The sequence below is a fragment of the Ovis aries genome, chromosome 16 (assembly GCF_016772045.2).
Source record: "Ovis aries strain OAR_USU_Benz2616 breed Rambouillet chromosome 16, ARS-UI_Ramb_v3.0, whole genome shotgun sequence".
Classification (NCBI taxonomy): Eukaryota; Metazoa; Chordata; class Mammalia; order Artiodactyla; family Bovidae; genus Ovis; species Ovis aries.
The window spans coordinates 8,998,806-9,016,651 of NC_056069.1; the positions used below are offsets into that span (position 1 = coordinate 8,998,806).

At 39.7% G+C, this 17,846-nt stretch overlaps 1 protein-coding gene across 1 annotated transcript; it reads right to left on the reverse strand.

Moving 5' to 3' along the window:
• Positions 1-8,654: 8,654 nt before the first annotated feature.
• LOC101115733 (histone H2B subacrosomal variant) lies at positions 8,655-9,049 on the reverse strand. Its single transcript, XM_004016898.5, has one exon. The coding sequence runs from the start codon at positions 9,018-9,020 to the stop codon at positions 8,655-8,657; it is 366 nt and encodes a 121-aa protein (XP_004016947.1). The 5' UTR covers positions 9,021-9,049.
• Positions 9,050-17,846: the final 8,797 nt, after the last annotated feature.

Genomic DNA, 17,846 nt, shown 5'->3' on the forward strand with positions numbered 1-17,846 from the left:
TGGCTTGGAGTCTCTCTTGAGCTTGCAGTTAAGATGCTGGCCAGGGCTCTGTCTTCAGAACGCATGACTTGGGCTGGAAGAGCCACTTGCAGGGTGTTTCACTCATATGGCCAGCAAGTAAGCTAATTCTGACTGTCGGCAGGAGACCTGAGTTCTTCACCACTTGAATATTTCCATAGGCTGCTTTGACATCCCCGAGGCAAGGTAGCTGATTTCCCCAGAGTGGGTAACCCAAGAGAAAACCAGGAGGAAGTGGCAGTGTGTTTTGTTTTTGTTTTGACGTAGCCTTGAAAGTCACACACTGTCGCTTCCAGTGTATTCTCGGATACACAGACCAACGCTGATATGTTGTGGGAGGAGCCACACAAAGACTTGAATCACAGGATAAGAAAATCATAAGGGAGTCATCTTAGAGACTGACTGCCGATTAAATAGTACTGGTGCGTGTCTGCGTGTTTTGGCGGCACCAGGTCTTAGTTGCGGGATCTTCACTGCAGCGTGTGGGATCTAGTTCCCTGACCAGGAATCTAACCCAGCCCCCCTGTATTGGGAGCACAGAGTCTTAGCTACTGGACCACCAGGAAAGTCCCTGTTTATTGTTCTTAAAAGCTTCTTTTTTTTTTTTTTCACTGTGGAGTAATCCAAATGCAAATGTATCAGACTAAAATAAGGGATGAAAGCGAAAGCTGCTCAGTCGTGTCCTGACTCGTTGCGACCCCATGGACTGTAGCCCAGTAGGCTCTTCTGTCTAGGGACTTCCCACACAAGAATACTGGAGTGGTTGCTATCTCCAAGGGATCTTCCTGACCCAGGGACTGAACCTGGGTTTCCCGCATTGCAGGCAGACTCTTTACCGTCTGAGCCACCAGGGAAGCCAAAATAAGGGATAGTTTGTTTAATAATAATGTTCTAAAAGTCTGACTTGACTGGGGATCTGCATGCAACTCTCTGTAGAGATTAATTTGATTTTAATTGACTCTTCTGTCTCCTTTACTGGAGAATCCACAAGAGGAAGTGAGGACCACTTGAAGGTGGGGTATTCTTTTCAGCTGAAATCTTAGTAACTCAAGGTTCCTGTAACTTACCCTCCTGGCAAAGTTCCCCACAGAAATTTTTGTGCTTATCCCAGAGGGGCCTGGCATCCATGTGCCCACAGGTCAACCCACCAGGAACATCCTAGGACATTGCTTTGTGCTTCCTTTTCCCTACCATCTTCAGATAAGAATCCCTATCTCCGTCTCTACTTTGGAATTCTAATCCCAGGGCAGAGGAGGGAAAACAGCCCTTTCCTCAACTTTCAGATCCCAGCGCCTTTCTAGGGTCCTGAATGAAGCTGCACTGCCTGTGCCTGGGCCAGCATGAAGTTTTTCAGGAAAAGAGGCCCCTTTTGCCTCTGAGTAACTCTCCACCAAGAACAGAAAAAAAGACCAGCATTTTTGGTTTTGGGGACTTTCATGCATTGGAGAAGGAAATGGCAACCCACTCCAGTGTTCTTGCCTGGAGAATCCTAGGGACTGGGGAGCCTGGTGGGCTGCCGTCTATGGGGTCGCACAGAGTCGGACACGACTGAAGCGGCTTAGCAGCATCTTGAATGTAACTGACTTACCTTTCACCTTAACTTATATTTACAGGCTGCTACTTTCTCCCATATATTTACAGTCTGCTGGTTTCTTCTCATCCTGCCAAATGTCTTTCAAAACAATCAGCTGTCAGAGCTAACAAAATCTGTCAACACATGATGTGTGGCCTAGCACAGGGTTGTGATAAAAACTGATTTCGAGCATTAAAAATTCAAGCTGTCCTCTTCTGTTTAAGCATTAAACAAGTGCTAATCATCTGCCCTAAGGTTGGTTGATTTTTGCCAGACCCTTGGCATGTTAAGCACTCTTATGATACCCCACACATGGCGTCATTTACAATGGTCTCTTGCACACTGTCTAGATATTTTACGTGGAAGTGCTCAATAAGCTGAGCCACATGGCTTGGCTCCATCCATCAAGTCTCCTGAGCCAGAGCCCTGGGAATCCCTTGTTGGCTATCTCTCCATTATGGCGCACATTGCACATGTCTCTTGGGGATTCTGGCTCCTAAGCCTCTTCCACATCTGTCACTTCCTCCTTCATTTCTACTGCCAATGGCTTGGTTCAGGCCCTCATTAAGACTTGCATGGATCACTCTTTCTGTTTTAATTCACCCTCCTCACTTCTGCTCCTGGAATAATCTTTCTAACAACGAATGAAATCACATATTTCTCCTACCTAATGTCCCTCCATGAGTCTCCCCAAGGATACTGGATCAAATTCAAGTTGTAGGTCAGCCCACAGATTTTTGCCTACCTCTCCAACCTTATTGGGAGAAGGCAACGGCACCCCACTCCAGTACTCTTGCCTGGAAAATCCCATGGACGGAGGAGCCTGGTGGGCTGCCGTCTATGGGGTCTCACAGAGTCGGACATGACTGAATCGACTTAGCAGGAGCAGCCAACCTTATTTCCCCATCCTTTCTTCTGTGCTTGTTTCCAGCTATGTAATTTGCAATGATCTTAAATTGATACCATTAATGTCCTAAACTTTTGCAAATATTATTCCTTCTACCCATGTGCATATCCTACTCATTTTCAAGATCTAGATCAGGTGTCATTTCCTGTTAGACACCTTTTTATTCTGGGTTAGATGCACCTTCCATGTTCCATAGTATCCTCTAACATGTCTCTCTTCATGAGAGATAAAGCAAGCATTGTACTTTAAGTGATGGGCTCTGGAGCTAGAGTACATGGGTTTAACCACAGTTCTTTTATTACTAGTTGTGTGACCTCTGGCATGTTTCTTAGCCTTTTTTTATGCTACAGTTCCCCTGATGGTAAATGATATTAGTACTTTTCTCAAGTAGTTGTCTTGGGCTTTATATTGAGTTGATATATATGGAGTACTTAGAATAACGTCTAGCTCAGAGCCTAGACTCTCTGTATGTGAGCTGTTCACAATAATTTATTTTCAGTTTGTTGTTTCAAAAATTTCTATGCTTTTAAAGAGATGGAGTTTGTTTTCTCGGCATCTATCACTAAGAACACATTTCTGTGAATCCATAGTAAACTATAAGTACCATATGTAAGGTATTATACTCTATGGTACTTTCCTATTTCCTAGTACTTTGACATGTTTAATTCACACAGGAACAAGCTAGCCGTGTGCATATCAGGACTTTAAAAAGTCATAGTAAGTGACAGCATATACTTATATGATATTACATTTTTCATTTCTAAAATAAGACTTCTAAACTCAGAGAAGGATAATCTAAGTTTGCTGGAATTTTATCTCTTGGGTGATTTGTATTACAAAATCAGCCCTATTCTTTCTTGTTGGTATGGGACATCTTTCATTATGTTGTATGCCACCATCTTCAGATTACCATGGAATCCATGTATTGATCATGTTGTTGAGTTAGTCAGAAGTTGTCTTTCCCATCATCTTTGACTCTCACATATTTTTGTATTTTAAGTAATGTTTTAAAATCACTTCATGTGTCCAATAGACTAATAACAATAGAATTCTGCCATCTGCATTACATATCTCTGACAACAAATTGTTAAATAGCATGAGATTTCATTTTAGCAGCAACGTCCTCTGGTAAATAAACAAGACATTTGCCATCCTCCATCTCTAGATTAATATGTTTTTATTTAATAAGTATACAATCGTTTTGAAACTAACTGCATTGTTTAGCAGTCAATAATCTTCTGGATGTTTATATTAGAACAAAATTTGACTATGAATGATAGAAACCTGAAATAACAGTGGCTTAAACAAGCTAGAAATTCCTCTCTCGTGTAAATACGGGCAGTCCCAGGCTGGATGGCAGTTCAGTCATCAGAGACCAAAGCTTTTTTATTTTTCCGCTCTACCATCTTTAATATATGGGTTTCTGCTCCTCGTTTAAGATGGCTGCTTCAGCTCTAGTCTTTGCTTCCCGAAGTCAGCCAGCAGGAAAGAGGAGAAAGGAAAAGAGCACTCTTGTTTTTTAAGGATACTTCCTGTAAGTTGCATGTTCTTTACAATTCAGCACAAGTTGGTCACTTAGGCACCTAGGCAAAGGAAGATTTGGAAATGTACTCTTTATCCTGGGTGACAATGACTTTAGCTAAAACTGAGGGTTCTATTTCTGAGAAGATGGGGGTAAATGCATAGTAGAGGACTAGTGCTGAGTGCTACATTTTGTCTTTCATTTAACTGTCTCAGGTTATTGGGGTTCAAGACTTTAAAAAGTTGATAAACTGGCCCTGTTAATGTCAAAATTATGCATTGAAATAATTTTGACCATTAATGTGTTAGCTAGTATGACACATTAAAAAATTAAAATTAGAAGCTAATTTTATAAGTTGTTGACTTTATGAATTGATTCCAAGTTAAAAAATATATTAATAGTATTGTATATAACTTTCTCATAAAGGAGCAATACAAAATATAAAGTGGACTATTACACCAAAGGCCTGGATAACAAAAGGAAAAATAGGCAAATTGAATGTTATCAAGATTAATAACTTTTGTGTATCAAAGGACACTATCAACAAAGTGAAGAGGCAATCCATGGAATAGGAGAACTATCTGAGAGAGGATTAATATTCAGAACATATAAAGAATTTCTACAACTTAACACCAACAATTTAAAAATGGGCAAAGGACCTGAATAGACATTTCTCTAAATAAAACATACAAATGGCTAATAAGCACATGAAAATATCCTCACTATCACAAATCATTAAGGAAGTGAAAATAAAAATACTTCATATCCATTAGGAGAGCTATTATATGTAAAAATCAAATAATAAAGGTTGATGAGGATGTGGAGAAATTGGAACCCTTATGCAGTGCTGGTGGCAATATAAAATGAAACAGCTGTGTGGAAAATGGTATGGTGGTTCCTCAAAAAATTAAAAATGGAACTATCATGTGACCTAGCAATTTACTTCTGGGTATACTCCTAATGTGGGATATTTGTGTATGTTCAGAGTGGCATTATTCTCAAGAGTCAAAAGTTGGAAGGACCCCAAGTGATCATTAGTGGATGAATGGATAAATAAAATGTATTATACACATACAATGGAATACTGCTTAGTTGCTCAGTGTGTCTGACTCTTTGCTACCCTTTGGACTATAGCCCACCAGGCTACTCTGTCCATGGGATTTTTTTTTTTTTTTTAGGCAAGAATACTGGACAATTTCCTTCTCCAGGGGATCTTCCTGACCTAGGGATCGAACCCACATCTCCTTATCTCGTGCATTTCAGGCAGATTCTTTACTTGCTGAACCATCAAATATTATTAAGCCTTAGAAATAATGGAAATTCTGACATATGTTACATTGGATGAATCTTGAAAACATTATGCTAAGCGAAATACTTCTGTTACAAAAAGACAAATGTTGCTGGATTCCGCTTATATGAAGTACCCAGAGGAGCAAAATTCATGGAGACAGAAGGCAGAATGGTTATTGCCAGAGGCTGGAGAAGGGGGACATGTGAAACTATTATTTAATGTTTATGGAGTTTTAGTTTGAGAAGATGAAAAAGTTCTAAAGATGGATGGTGGTGATGGTTCCATAACTATGTGAATATACTTAATGTGACTGTACACTTAAAACTGAGTAAAATGATGTTTTATGTTATATATATTTTTACCACACTAAAAATTTTTTTTAAATGTGTTTTTTATACCCACGTGCATTTATGTAATCAGACTTGAAACTGACTCCAGAGTTTTTTCCAAAAATCTTAATCTTGAGATTCTATTAAAATGTTTCAAAACATATGCAAAGAGAGAACAATACACAAGGAACCCCCTAGTTCCCTTAAAGTAAGACCCACTTTAACACCTCAATATACAGTAAAACATTTTTCTGAATAATTAGGTCATTGCCCCATTTATGTACTCTCTCTACCACAGTTATTTGAAAGCCAACTATAAATTTTTCATCATTTTCAACTTTACTTTATAGAGATATAGGTGTCCCAAGCAAAGCCTTAGAAAACCTGCTGTATCGCAGACCCTGAAAGAAAGAGCAGCATTGTGTAGACCAGATACTCTTTCTGTAAAGAGCCATAGCAAGTATTTTAGGCTTTGTGGGTCACATTATGCCTGTTGAATATTCTTTTTTTCCTTTTAAATATCCTATAAAAATGTAATAATCTTTCTTAACTTGTAGGGGGGTCAAACAAAAGAGGGATGCTTCCAGATTTGGCCCAAGGGCTGTAATTTATTGGCCCCAGATAGAACTTGGAAGCCCTTCTGACCAGCAGAACGGCAGGTGTGGGCATCGAATGATGATTAAATGGATCTTTCAGATGGCAAACAACTTCTATCTGGGCCTAACTTAAATTGGATGGTTTTGAGTCTGATTATACAAATGCATGCATATAAAAACGAAAGACAGAATAGCCTCAGTTCCAATCTCAGTATATACAGGAAACCCTCTTTTCTTGAGGAAACTTAAGTGATGTTACTTGTAACCAGAAGAATCTAAATTACTCTCATCACCTGCAAATGTAAATTGGTAAAACACTTTGGAAGAGAGTCTGTTGATATCTAGAAAGTTGAATATGGGCATATCAATTACCCAGCATTTCCACTGTTAGGTTTTTTAACTAGAAAAATTCTTGTGCATTTGTACGAGAAGATGTATGTACAAGAATGTTCACAGCGGGCATCATGTGTTCACAGTGGACTCTGTTAACCTGTTCACGGGGTTCTCATGGCAAGAATACTGAAGTGGTTTGCCATTCCATTCTCCAGTGAACCGTGTTTTGTCAGAGTCTGGACCGTGTTTTGTTATGAGTTTGAGTAAACTATGGGAGATAGTGGACAGGGAAGCCTGGTGTGCTGCAGTCCATGGAGTAGCAAAGAGTCGGACATGACTGAGCGACTGAACAGCAACTGTTAACCTGGTCAGATCCCAGCTCTGCCACTAAATAGGTATGTGACCTTAGTCAGCTACTTATTTCTCTGTGCCCCATTTTTCTCATCTGTAGGAAGGAAAAATTGCTTAATCCTCACAAGGTTGTCATCCCTATTAAATAATTTATGTAAGATGAAGGCACATAGTAAATGCTACATAAGTCTTAGCTGTTGTTGTAGTTCATTATAGGAGCATTGGTCATAATAGCAAAAAAAGAAAACAACCCAAATCTCGTAAACAGAGTAAGCATACACAAACTTGTATATTCACATTATGGAATGCTATAGAGTACAGGAGTGAAAAGAATGAATTAGAACTATTTAAATCTTAAAAACAATTTTAAAAGAAAAAGGCAGGCACAAAATGACCTAGGTAGTATGGCCCCTAAATTATAAATTAGGAAAATTAAACATATTCTGTAGAGATGTATAGATAGGTAGCAAAAGTACAAAGCAAAGCAAGGCAATGGGAAACAAAATTCAGTATAGTAGACAGGGAGATAGGACTGGGAAATATCTCCAGTGACATCTATAAAGTTCAAAGTTTAAAAATTGAGTGGTAGGTTCCTGTGTGGGGGCCTTATTATGCTATAAATATAGAATAATAAATTCCAGTGAATTAAATATAAAGGTAGATCAAAAATTGCTTCATCCACTATGAAAAGCAGCATGGAGGCGGCTTAAAAAACTAAAAATAGAGTTATCATATGATTCAGGAATCCCAATCCAGGACATATATCTGGAAAAAAAAAAACTCTAATTTGAAAAGTTACTTGCACCCCAATGTTCATAGCAACACTGTTCACAAAAGCTAAGGCATGGGAAGCAACCCAAGTGTCCATCAACAGATGACTGGATAAAAAAGATGTGGTATGTGTATATAATGGAATACGACTCAGCCATAAAAAGTAAAAAATAATTCCAGAAGCAGCAACAGAGACGGACCTAGAGATTATCACACCAAGTGAAGAACGTCCAACAGAGAAAGATAATTATATGATATCACTTACATGTGGAATCTGAAAAATAAGACGAATGAACTTATATATAAAATAGACATAGAAAATTGACTCATGGTTCCCAAAGGGGAATGATTGGAATAAAGGGATAGATTGGAATAAAAGGTTAACAGATGTACACTACCTCATTAAAACGAGGCACACGCAAAGATAAAAATTGCATGGTTAGGAGCTGAGCTTATTGAAGGAAATAGTTCACATGTTCTAAAGGGACTCCATTAAAGAACTAAGTGGTGGAATGTAGTTTGCTCTAGAAAATACCTTTTTGATGAAAATTTATCAGTGTTACTATGCTTCTGATTAAAATGTTAGTGTTCATAAATTCAAAGTCGGTGTGACCTGGGGGTCAAAATAGCTGGATTAAATAATCATTTACATAGTTAACAATACCTTAACAATACAATTAGCATTGAATTTATATAATGAGATTCATACATTCGTAGGAAAAACGTGAGTTCTGGGAGGGAGTCACATGAGCAGTAGGTGTTGGAAAACCTAAAAGGTAGGCAAATCATTAGAGCATAAAACAGCAAGAGAGTAATTCTTTTCTACACATAAGACAAAAGGGAAAATACCAGGAGATATGACTATGTTATAAAAAAGAAGAATGAATTCAATATTGAAGTGATCATTTGGGAAGTAAGTAAGAGTTACTTTCCCTAAGATTTAATGAAGCTGGAACATGGAGTTTAGGAGCGGACATATCGTTGGACAGCTTCATTTCCGAAAGCCACTGCATACTTAGCCAGTTTCTCAGGCAGCACCAAATACACTGCCTTCTGGATGTCTTCAGGGGTGAGGGTACAGCGTTTTCTGTAACACATTAGGTTGCAGGCTTCCGTGGAAATGCGCTCAAACATGTCATTGATCATGGTGTTTAAGACGTCCATGGTGTGAGATGATATGCCCTTCTGGGGAACCACTTCTTTTAGGACCCTGTTTATGTAGAGTGAATAATTCCTGTGGCCAGATTCAGTGCTGGAACGTGATTTCTTTCTGTAGATTGCTTTTTGGTGTCCTCTGCGGCGCTTGTTCTTGGTGATGTTTCTGGCCATCGCAGATGTTGTTCTTATGAGTTACAAGTGGAGAGGAGAAGGGCCTACAGGTGGTGGGAGTGCTCATATTTATACTGGCATGTCACAGTCAGACTTCTGGAGCTCCCCTCTGACTGGAGGTCACTCTTCCTATGTCATAATCCCCTAGCAACAACACTGGTTTGTTGCTAAGGGGAAATCTGGTTTCTGGCCAACTTAAAACTCTCCTGAGAAGATAGTGTTGCGGAAGGATTGAGGAGGACTTTATAGCAGAAGAGTACTCATTTTTCATACTTGATTTTTTAGCAGTTTGTGAGCATAATATATAATATTTTCAGAGTTGGCACACCTCATCAACTTGAGAGGTTGGTTGTAGGAAAGTAAAAGAAAAAAATGCCATAAACCTTTTAATAGGCGGAATCTTTGTTTATAAAAGTATATAAATTCATTTTATAAGCAAATGAATAAACTATTAAAAATCTCAATGATGTTATAATAAAAATAAATATGTAAACTAATCTGCTTTTAAAAATTGTGACTTATTTAAAAAATGAATTCTAATTTATTTTTTGGACCACAGCTCCTTAGGAGTAACTCAATAAAACTAGAGAATAAAACAAAATCCTCCTATTTTATTGTTTAAATTCAGATATGTAAACTGTTCATTAATTTTTTATAATGGTATTAATGCAGTCCTTGAAAATTTCACAAATTTTATTACATGGTCTGCTTTTTACAAGTTATTGTAGTTCTTCTGTCATTATTAACCAAAAGTATTTGTAGGGTCATTCCTGATCATGTGTCATGTTGATACTCATGCTTAAAAAAAAATCCCCATTTGCTTTCTTAATCAAATTCATCCCTGGATAAAATAAAAAAGAAATAGAAGTAACTATAAAAATCCCAACTCACAAGCATTTCAGTAACTCATGGTTGCCATAACTATGAATGCTGCCAAGAAATGTCTTTCACTGTGAGCTACTTCACAGATAAGGGAGTCTGGGTTATGTGTAAATTCTGGAATGCTATCTATAAGCCCTTTCCTTTTCCTCCCACTCAAGACAGTAAATCTGAAAGAAGGCAGGAAAGAGTAATGTTATTATAGAGACACCTTTGAACAAGCTCTAATTTTTGAAGCCGAGAGGCATCATTTGTAAATGTCTATGCTTTATTGCTAGTAACACACCTCAGACTGTTCCTCATCACTGAGTATGGAGGCTATTGCTTCCAGGTATGCTTTGGGGTGATGGATCTTTAGTCAGATCTTGCTAATACTGCCTTCAGATTACTCAAGATACAATTGCTTAGCTTAATTACAGCATAGCTTTCCTTGCTCTGGTTCAGACACGCTGTCAGGTGAAACCATTTATCCCCTATTCCTCACGCACCCGTGTTGAAGGCCTTTTACCAGTGCGACACTCCTGGCCCTCTCTCTTCCTTGCCTACTCCTCCCTGGGACAATCTTCCCTAGGAAGGGAGGTTGGGAGACAATGGGCACACCTATTTTGGTCCCTTCTGGACTCTGGCTGGGATTAACTCTGGGCAGCTCTGCTCCTGATGGGGCTGATCACTTTTGCCAGCTGCCAGTAACTGAGTAGGTCATTCTTCTTAACATGGAGGCGCTGCAGTAGGAAGCCTATAGTTGCCCTACACCTAATGGCTGTTCTTTAGTTTGTCAGTAATGAAGCTGACATTTGATTCCTGTATTTCTGATCCCTATGACTCCCTCAATTGATTCTGTGCTGAGTGGGAAGAAGGAAGAGAGCAATATATTACAGTAGTTAAAAAAGACTTTAAAGCCAAAACGATAAGCTATATGCTAAAATATTGACTGAACAGAAAGTTCAGAAAATGAGGAATACTGATTCTGTAAAATTTCTGGATACTTTAGAGTTAACCTGAATTTTCTTTTAAATTTTAATGAATCATTCTAAAATATGTATGAATTCACCACTGATACACTGTTTTCCTTTTCCTTCTCCCTTCCTCCTCCTCCAGACAGTCTGGAACAGGGATAGACACTTCTTAGCATAATGTCCTTTAGGAGATGCCTGCTATTATCAGTCTGGGCAGTGCAGCAAGTCTAATTATTTTGCATCTATGATAACCTGAGAATGGGCACCGTGAAGCCCTCTCTCCTCTTCCCCTTTCTCCCCTTTCCCCACTCTCAAGGTCCTAGCCTTAGAACAGAGCCTGATGACCTTCAGTAGGGGACATAACAGAGTCAAAGGGCTGATATCCAGTGTGCCAGAGTTCTGGAATCTCTGAGCTATTCAAGTATAGCCAGAGTCCAAAGTTAAGAACTATTTCATACATTTTTCCAGGCACTTCTTTTTTTTTTTTAAGGTTATCATCAAGACTCACAGTGATTATTCAACAATAACTGTGACAAAAGTGATATCAATTCAAAGAAAACATGTTCTGACAAGAGTGTGCCCAGTGAACACTTAAGTTTCCTGTGGCTGCTATAAACAAACAAACAAACAAAAAACCCCCACAAATTTAGTGACTTCTGAAAACAACACAAATGTACTACTTTAGAATTCTGGTGGTCAGAAATCCACATGGATTTTGCTGGGCTAAAATCAAGGTGTCAACAAAGCTGTGTCCCTTCTGGAGGCTCTAGGGGAGAACCTGTTTCCTTACCTTTTCTAGCTTCTAGAGGCTGCCTACATTCCTTGGCTTCTCCTCCATCTCCAAAGCCAGGAATGGATAGTTTTTCTCACACTGCATCATTCTGACAATGAGCTTCCTGCCTCCCTCTTTCATGTAAGAGGACCCTTGTGATTACATTGGACCCACCCAGATAAGCTCCGCATCTCAAAACTCACATCTTAGTCACATCTGAAAATTGCATTTTGCCATGTGAGGTGGTGGTCACATAACTGGGGGTTTGGGATATGAGCATCTTTGAGGGGCTTTGCTCTTCCCACCACGGCCACTGAACAGAATGAGATTGTCAGGGAAAATCTGGGTTATCAATAGTATAGATGTGGGAGATGAACAGTACTGTCCTTAGTTGATAACTAGAAATATGTTCAAAAAGTGCTTTCTATATATAGGCTGACTTTCTTGTAATTTGTATGTTTTTTCTAAAAATGAAGCGTTGTTTTGGATTCCTACTTTCTGTGCTGTGCCTCTATATTATGGCTCCAAAAACATGCCAAGTATAGTCAACTTAATCCTTGGAAGGCCAGAAGATGACATAGAAGAGATATTTTTCTTTACTCTTCCTCATTTTCAAACTTCCTTCTCTTCTCTTTTTCCCAACTTGCTCTCTCACCAGTATTTACTGAATGCCAATCATGTGCCAAGCATTGCATAGGTTACATGGAGGGACACAGAGATGAAGAAAGTATACTTCTTACTTTCAAGGAACTCAGTTTATTGAGGTAGGCGGACAGGAAAGTGATAGATAACTATGAACAGGGACCTAAAGGCTATGTCGTGGCATCCACTGGATATAGCAAGAACATAGGGTTGGCCCTAGATCACTCAGCCTGCCAGATCAGGCTTCTCAGGAGACGTGATGTTTTAGTTGAATCTTAACGGATATAAAAGTTATTCAGGCAGATAAGGTTGGTGGTAGGGGTAGAGGAAACAGAGTTATTTAAATAAAATACCTCCAAGAAAGACATTTTTTGTTGTTGTTTGCTTTTGTGTGAAAATGGAAGACCCATGGTCTGAAACAGCCTGAGTCTGATTGCCCTTTCTTGTCTGGTGGTATTCAGGTGTGGGAGAAAGAGGTAAAGGGAGCCTGTTTGCTAGGGGAGAATCCAGTCTTAGTTTAGGCTGTGGTTCTCAAGATTGGTTATATCTTGAAGTCACCTAGGAAGATTAAACAAACAAGCCCATGCCAGGGCTAGACCCCAGACTCTTAGACTCTGCAGGGAGAGAGGCTCAGGTATTTTTTTCTTTTAGCTTCTTTTAATGTGAAGTCAGGTTTGAGAATCACTAGTTGAGCTAAAATAGAGAAAAATATTTGAAGGTGTTGGAGAGTTCTTTGTAGACAATGGAATGGGAGTAGTAAGGGAAAGGGTTAAGAGGCAGAGAGGTAAGAAGGGGAGTTAGGAGGAGAAAGGTGGAGTGATAGAATGAGTAGATGAGGGGACTGATGACGGGGAAAGTGGCTCTTGAGGGTGACACATGTTCTCTGGTTACAGGACTCCAGGTTCAGAGACTTGAAGAGATGCAGATTGGTGTAAATTTGTTTCTGTGCAGTTATTCATTTATGGCCACACTGCCAGGCTTGTGGGATCTTAGTTCCTGACTAGGGATAGAATCTGGGTCCTTGGCAGAGAATGCAGAGTCCTAACCACTGAACTGCCAGGGAATTCTTTTGTTTGTTTGTTTGTTTGTTTGTTTCTGTGCATTTAAATCAGGCTAATATTGCCAAAAAACTCTCTCAGTGCTAGACAAGAAAAAGACCTAGGAGAACTGAGGAGGGATAACAGAGGAAGGTAGAGCCAGCCTGGAGCCCGCTTGGTTGTGGAGTCTTACTGTTTTATATTTCCATGTTTTAGGAGGAGTAAAACAAGCAAACTCTTCATGTTCCTTTTTCCTGCTTTGTTGACAGTTCTCTGGTGTAGGTCATTTCTCTTTGTCTTCATTTGATCTTCTTTTGCTGGGTTCCTGAGGCTGACACTCCTAACCTCACCAGTACAAAGCTCTCTCCCTCCCGTTGCAGAGTCACCTGTGTCCTGCTTTGGCTAATCTGAAAGCTAGGTCATTATTCTTAGGTGACCTGGAAGAGAGTAATTAGATTAGCTCTGTGCAGAGTAAGAATGTAATAAAGGAATTAGCCTTGAAAGTAAGTAGAAGGTTGTCAGTTCCTGATGGGTTTGATGTTCTTTAGCAGAAAACAGAAGATGTATTGGGATGATAGAGAGAAGAAAATTTTTAATTTTGTTTTCAGTTCTGATTCATATATTATAGTAAAACATCAATTAACTAAAAAGTAAGTACCCCCCAAATCAATGGATTATCATTGTAAAATGGATTTTCCTATAACTATAATAAGAGTGCTCTTGCTAAGCACACAGAATAGGAATAAAAGTTGCCCAAGGTCACCTGGCTAGGAAGTTGTTGAGCCAGTGGATAATGGAAGCCTATTAGGCATCCAAGCTGGAACTCTCAACCACTGGATATACCGCCTCTCATTAGCTGGCTAAGAAGGGAGGACTTTCCAAGTAGGAGGAAGGGAATTATAACCTGGAGGTATAAAATGACAAGTTGTTTTCTAGAATGAGGGAAAACTCTTCCTAGAGTAGAGGGATTATGTCTGAGAAAGATGTAATGGTGGGTTAAGTTTATAACACATTTTAAATTGGAGTCTAAGAGTTAAAATTATTCTATAAGTATTTGTGAGTCACTGAGAATTTTAAGTATTCATGTGATTGGCTCAAAATAATGTTTTGAGAGAATGGACTTGGTGCCAAGTACAGGAACAAATGGGTTTCCCAGGTGGCTCTAGTGGTAAAGAACCCGCCTGCCAATGCAGGAGACATAATGAGACATGGGCTCAATCTGTGGGTTGGGAAGATCCTCTGGAGGAGGGCATGGCAACCCATTCCAGTATTCTTGCTGGAGAATCCCATGGAGCCTGGCAGGCTACAGGGTCACAAAGAGTCGGACATGACTCAAGTAGCTTAGCACACATGCACAGAAACAAATAGAGGGAGAAACAAGATCTGAGAACCCAGCAATGTCATTGGTGGCCCAAGAGTGGGACAATAGAGGTCTGAACTGAGGGGGAACAATGAGCTGTCTGAGAGAATTGGTGAGATCTGATTAGACAGCATATTCAAAAGCAGAGACATTATTTTGCCAACAAAGGTCTGTCTAGTCAAAGCTATGGTTTTTCCAGTAGTCATGTATGGATGTGAGAGTTGGACTGTGAAGAAAGCTGAGTGCTGAATAATTGGTGCTTTTGAACTGTGGTGTTGGAGAAGACTCTTGAGATTCCCCTGGACTGCAAGGAGATCCAACCAGTCCATCCTAAAGGAAATCAGTCCTGAATATTCATTGGAAGGACTGATGCTGAAGCTGAAACTCCAATACTTTGGCCTCCTGATTTGAAGAGCTGACTCATTTGAAAAGACCCTGATGCTGAGAAAGATTGAAGGTGAAAGAAGGGGACGACAGAGGATGAGATGGTTGGATGGCATCTCTGATTCAATGGACATGAGCTTGAGTCAACTCCAGGGGTTGGTGAAGGACCGGGAGGCCTGGTGTGCTGCAGTCCATGGGGTCGCAAAGAGTCTGACACAACTGAGTGACTGAACTGAACTGAACTGATGGTTGATTTACTATTTGTGGCAAAGGAGAAGGAAGAGTCTAATATAATGCTAACTTTTACTGAGTATTGACTAGGTGTCTAGACACTGTGCTAAATACTTCCCAGGTATTAACTCAATTAGTGTTCACAAAAGCCGATGATATAGGTACTACCATTATCAGCATCTTTGCATGGGTGTGGAAACTAAGACACAGAACAGCTACATAACTTCCTCAGGTCGTACAGGTGGTTAGCAGCAGAGCTGGGATTTAAGCTCAAGTTTCCGGCTGCAGGTCCCGTACTCTTTGCCCTCAGACACCCTGATTCTTCCGTAACCCTAGTGTGTATGGTGCTCTCCCTGCTGCATGTATTTGTTTGACCATTGCATCTCATTTCATCTTCACTAGAGTCTGAGGAAGTAGGTGGAACCAGTAGTTCTTCCTGTCTCACACCTGTAAATTTGCCTTTTGCCAGCAAGTAAGTGGATGAACCAAGACCTGAACCCTGATCTTCTAACTCCATCCCCAGTGCTCTGGCCAAAGCCTCATGCTCTATAGAGATTACTGTGGGGAGAGGAGGGGGGGAAGGGAAAGTTCATTAAGCAAAGAACAGCTGGAGCCCTGGAAAGGATGTGATGTTAGAATTTAGACCCCAGGAAGTTGTTTCTCTCACTTTACATGCAATAGAGTCCCTTAGGCTATGGTATATATAAAGGAAGAATCGTTTCTTTCTTCCACAAGAGAGAAGATTCTGACAGCCATCAGATAGCTTTACATTCTAGACAGGTCAGAGAGGAAAAAACAAAACAAAACAAAACACCTTTACCTAGGGGGAAAGGATGATTGATTCTAAATTAAGAGAAAGGATTTAAGGAAGGGAGTCTATACTAAGAGAATCCTAATAAGGTTTTATAACCACATCTCTTCTTCACTTGTCCTGAGATGCCCCTTTAAGCTGGTTATACACAAAGAAACAAGACAGATATGTTAACATAATAAAATTAGAGGCTGATAATCATAATAAGAAAATTATTTTCCTTTTAAAACAGCTAAACTGAAACCAGGAGCTGTCAAGTGTCTTTCTTTAAGTACATCAATTTTTTTTTTCCATTCTAGGTGATATAATAAAGTCTTGCCCTGGTTACACTCAAAGAAAAAAAAACACCCAGTGTTCTTGAATTTAATAAAATCCGAATACCTAAATCTAATGTCTCTCCAGGGCCCAATAAAGGAATACAAGTCTTTTGGCAGTTCAGACTTGTTGTGAACTGAAGACATTCACAACAAATTTATCTTAGGACCAGCTTCTGAAGTAGTGCAGTCTAAGTACTAATCTCTTTGGGTAAGGCTGTATCACTACAGTTTTCTTAGAGGAGTGATGGAATTAGTGAAGCTAACTAACACTAACATATTCTGGAATATGCTGGAAGCTGCCATCTGAGGATATGATCTCTCCATTCTGCTGTGTCCTGAAATCACAATACCTTATTAACACCTGCAGAATTACTTCCTACCTTCCAAAAGTATTAGGAGTTTATTAAAAGAAGAGTACCGTCGGAAGTGTTCTCAAGATAGTATAGTAGGAAAACCCTGAACATACCTCCTCAGAAGCATGGCAAATTTAAAATGACTTATGGAGAAACTATTGATGAGAAAGATCAAAACCTACCAGAAAAGACCTTCATTAACTAAGATATAAAGAAGGTACCACAACCAGACTGGTAAAAGGGAAGGAGTCATGGTATAGTCAAGACTCTTACCCCTGGGTAGGTGACCGACAAATGAAAATTACATTTACAGAGGTTTTCCCCAGTGAGATAATGGATGTTCCCTAAAAATTATAATCATTTCATGATATATGTAAGGCAGATCATTATGCTGTCTTCCTTAAATGTATATAGTGTTGTATGTCAAGTATAAAACAGGAAGGAAAAGATAAGTATGGACTCAGTGCCCATGAATTAATAGAAAACAATTTCCTGGAGACCAGGACAAAGTGCTTTTTGCAGGAGTTGGCCACTATCTTTGTGGAGCAGCTCTTGTTGGTGTGAGTGGTGACAAGGCTCCTCAGACACAGCAACCCTCAGCACAGAGGTCATGCCAACTTTTTCTGATTGAAGAAATATCACCAAAGTTGATTCTTAAAAATCAGCTTTCAAGATGAGTGGCTAATGTAAACAAACCAGGAACAAATGATTAACTACATACTATGTGCTAAGTGGACTTCCCCAACAACTCAAGTGGTAAAGAATCTGCCTGCAATTCAGGAGACTCAGGAGACAGGGTTCAGTCCCTGGATGGAGAAGATCCCATGCAGGAGGAAATGGCAACCCACTCCAGTATTCTCACCTGGAGAATCCCATGGACAGAGGAGCCTGGCAGGCTACAGCCCAGAGGGTTGTGAAGAGTTGAACATGACTGAGCATGCATGCGTGTGCTGAGCTCCATGCTAATTGCTTCATTTTAGCCTCTCAACAGCTCTGTGAGGAAGGTATTATTATCCTCAAATTGTGAGTTCATAGTTCCCCTTATATTTATGTTCACTCACTTGCATTCTGATATACTTCCTTC

What these genes read in the sequence shown, in the direction of transcription:
- LOC101115733 (XM_004016898.5), bottom strand. Translation starts at nt 9,020, where the DNA reads ATGGCCAGAAACATCACCAAGAACAAGCGCCGCAGAGGACACCAAAAA.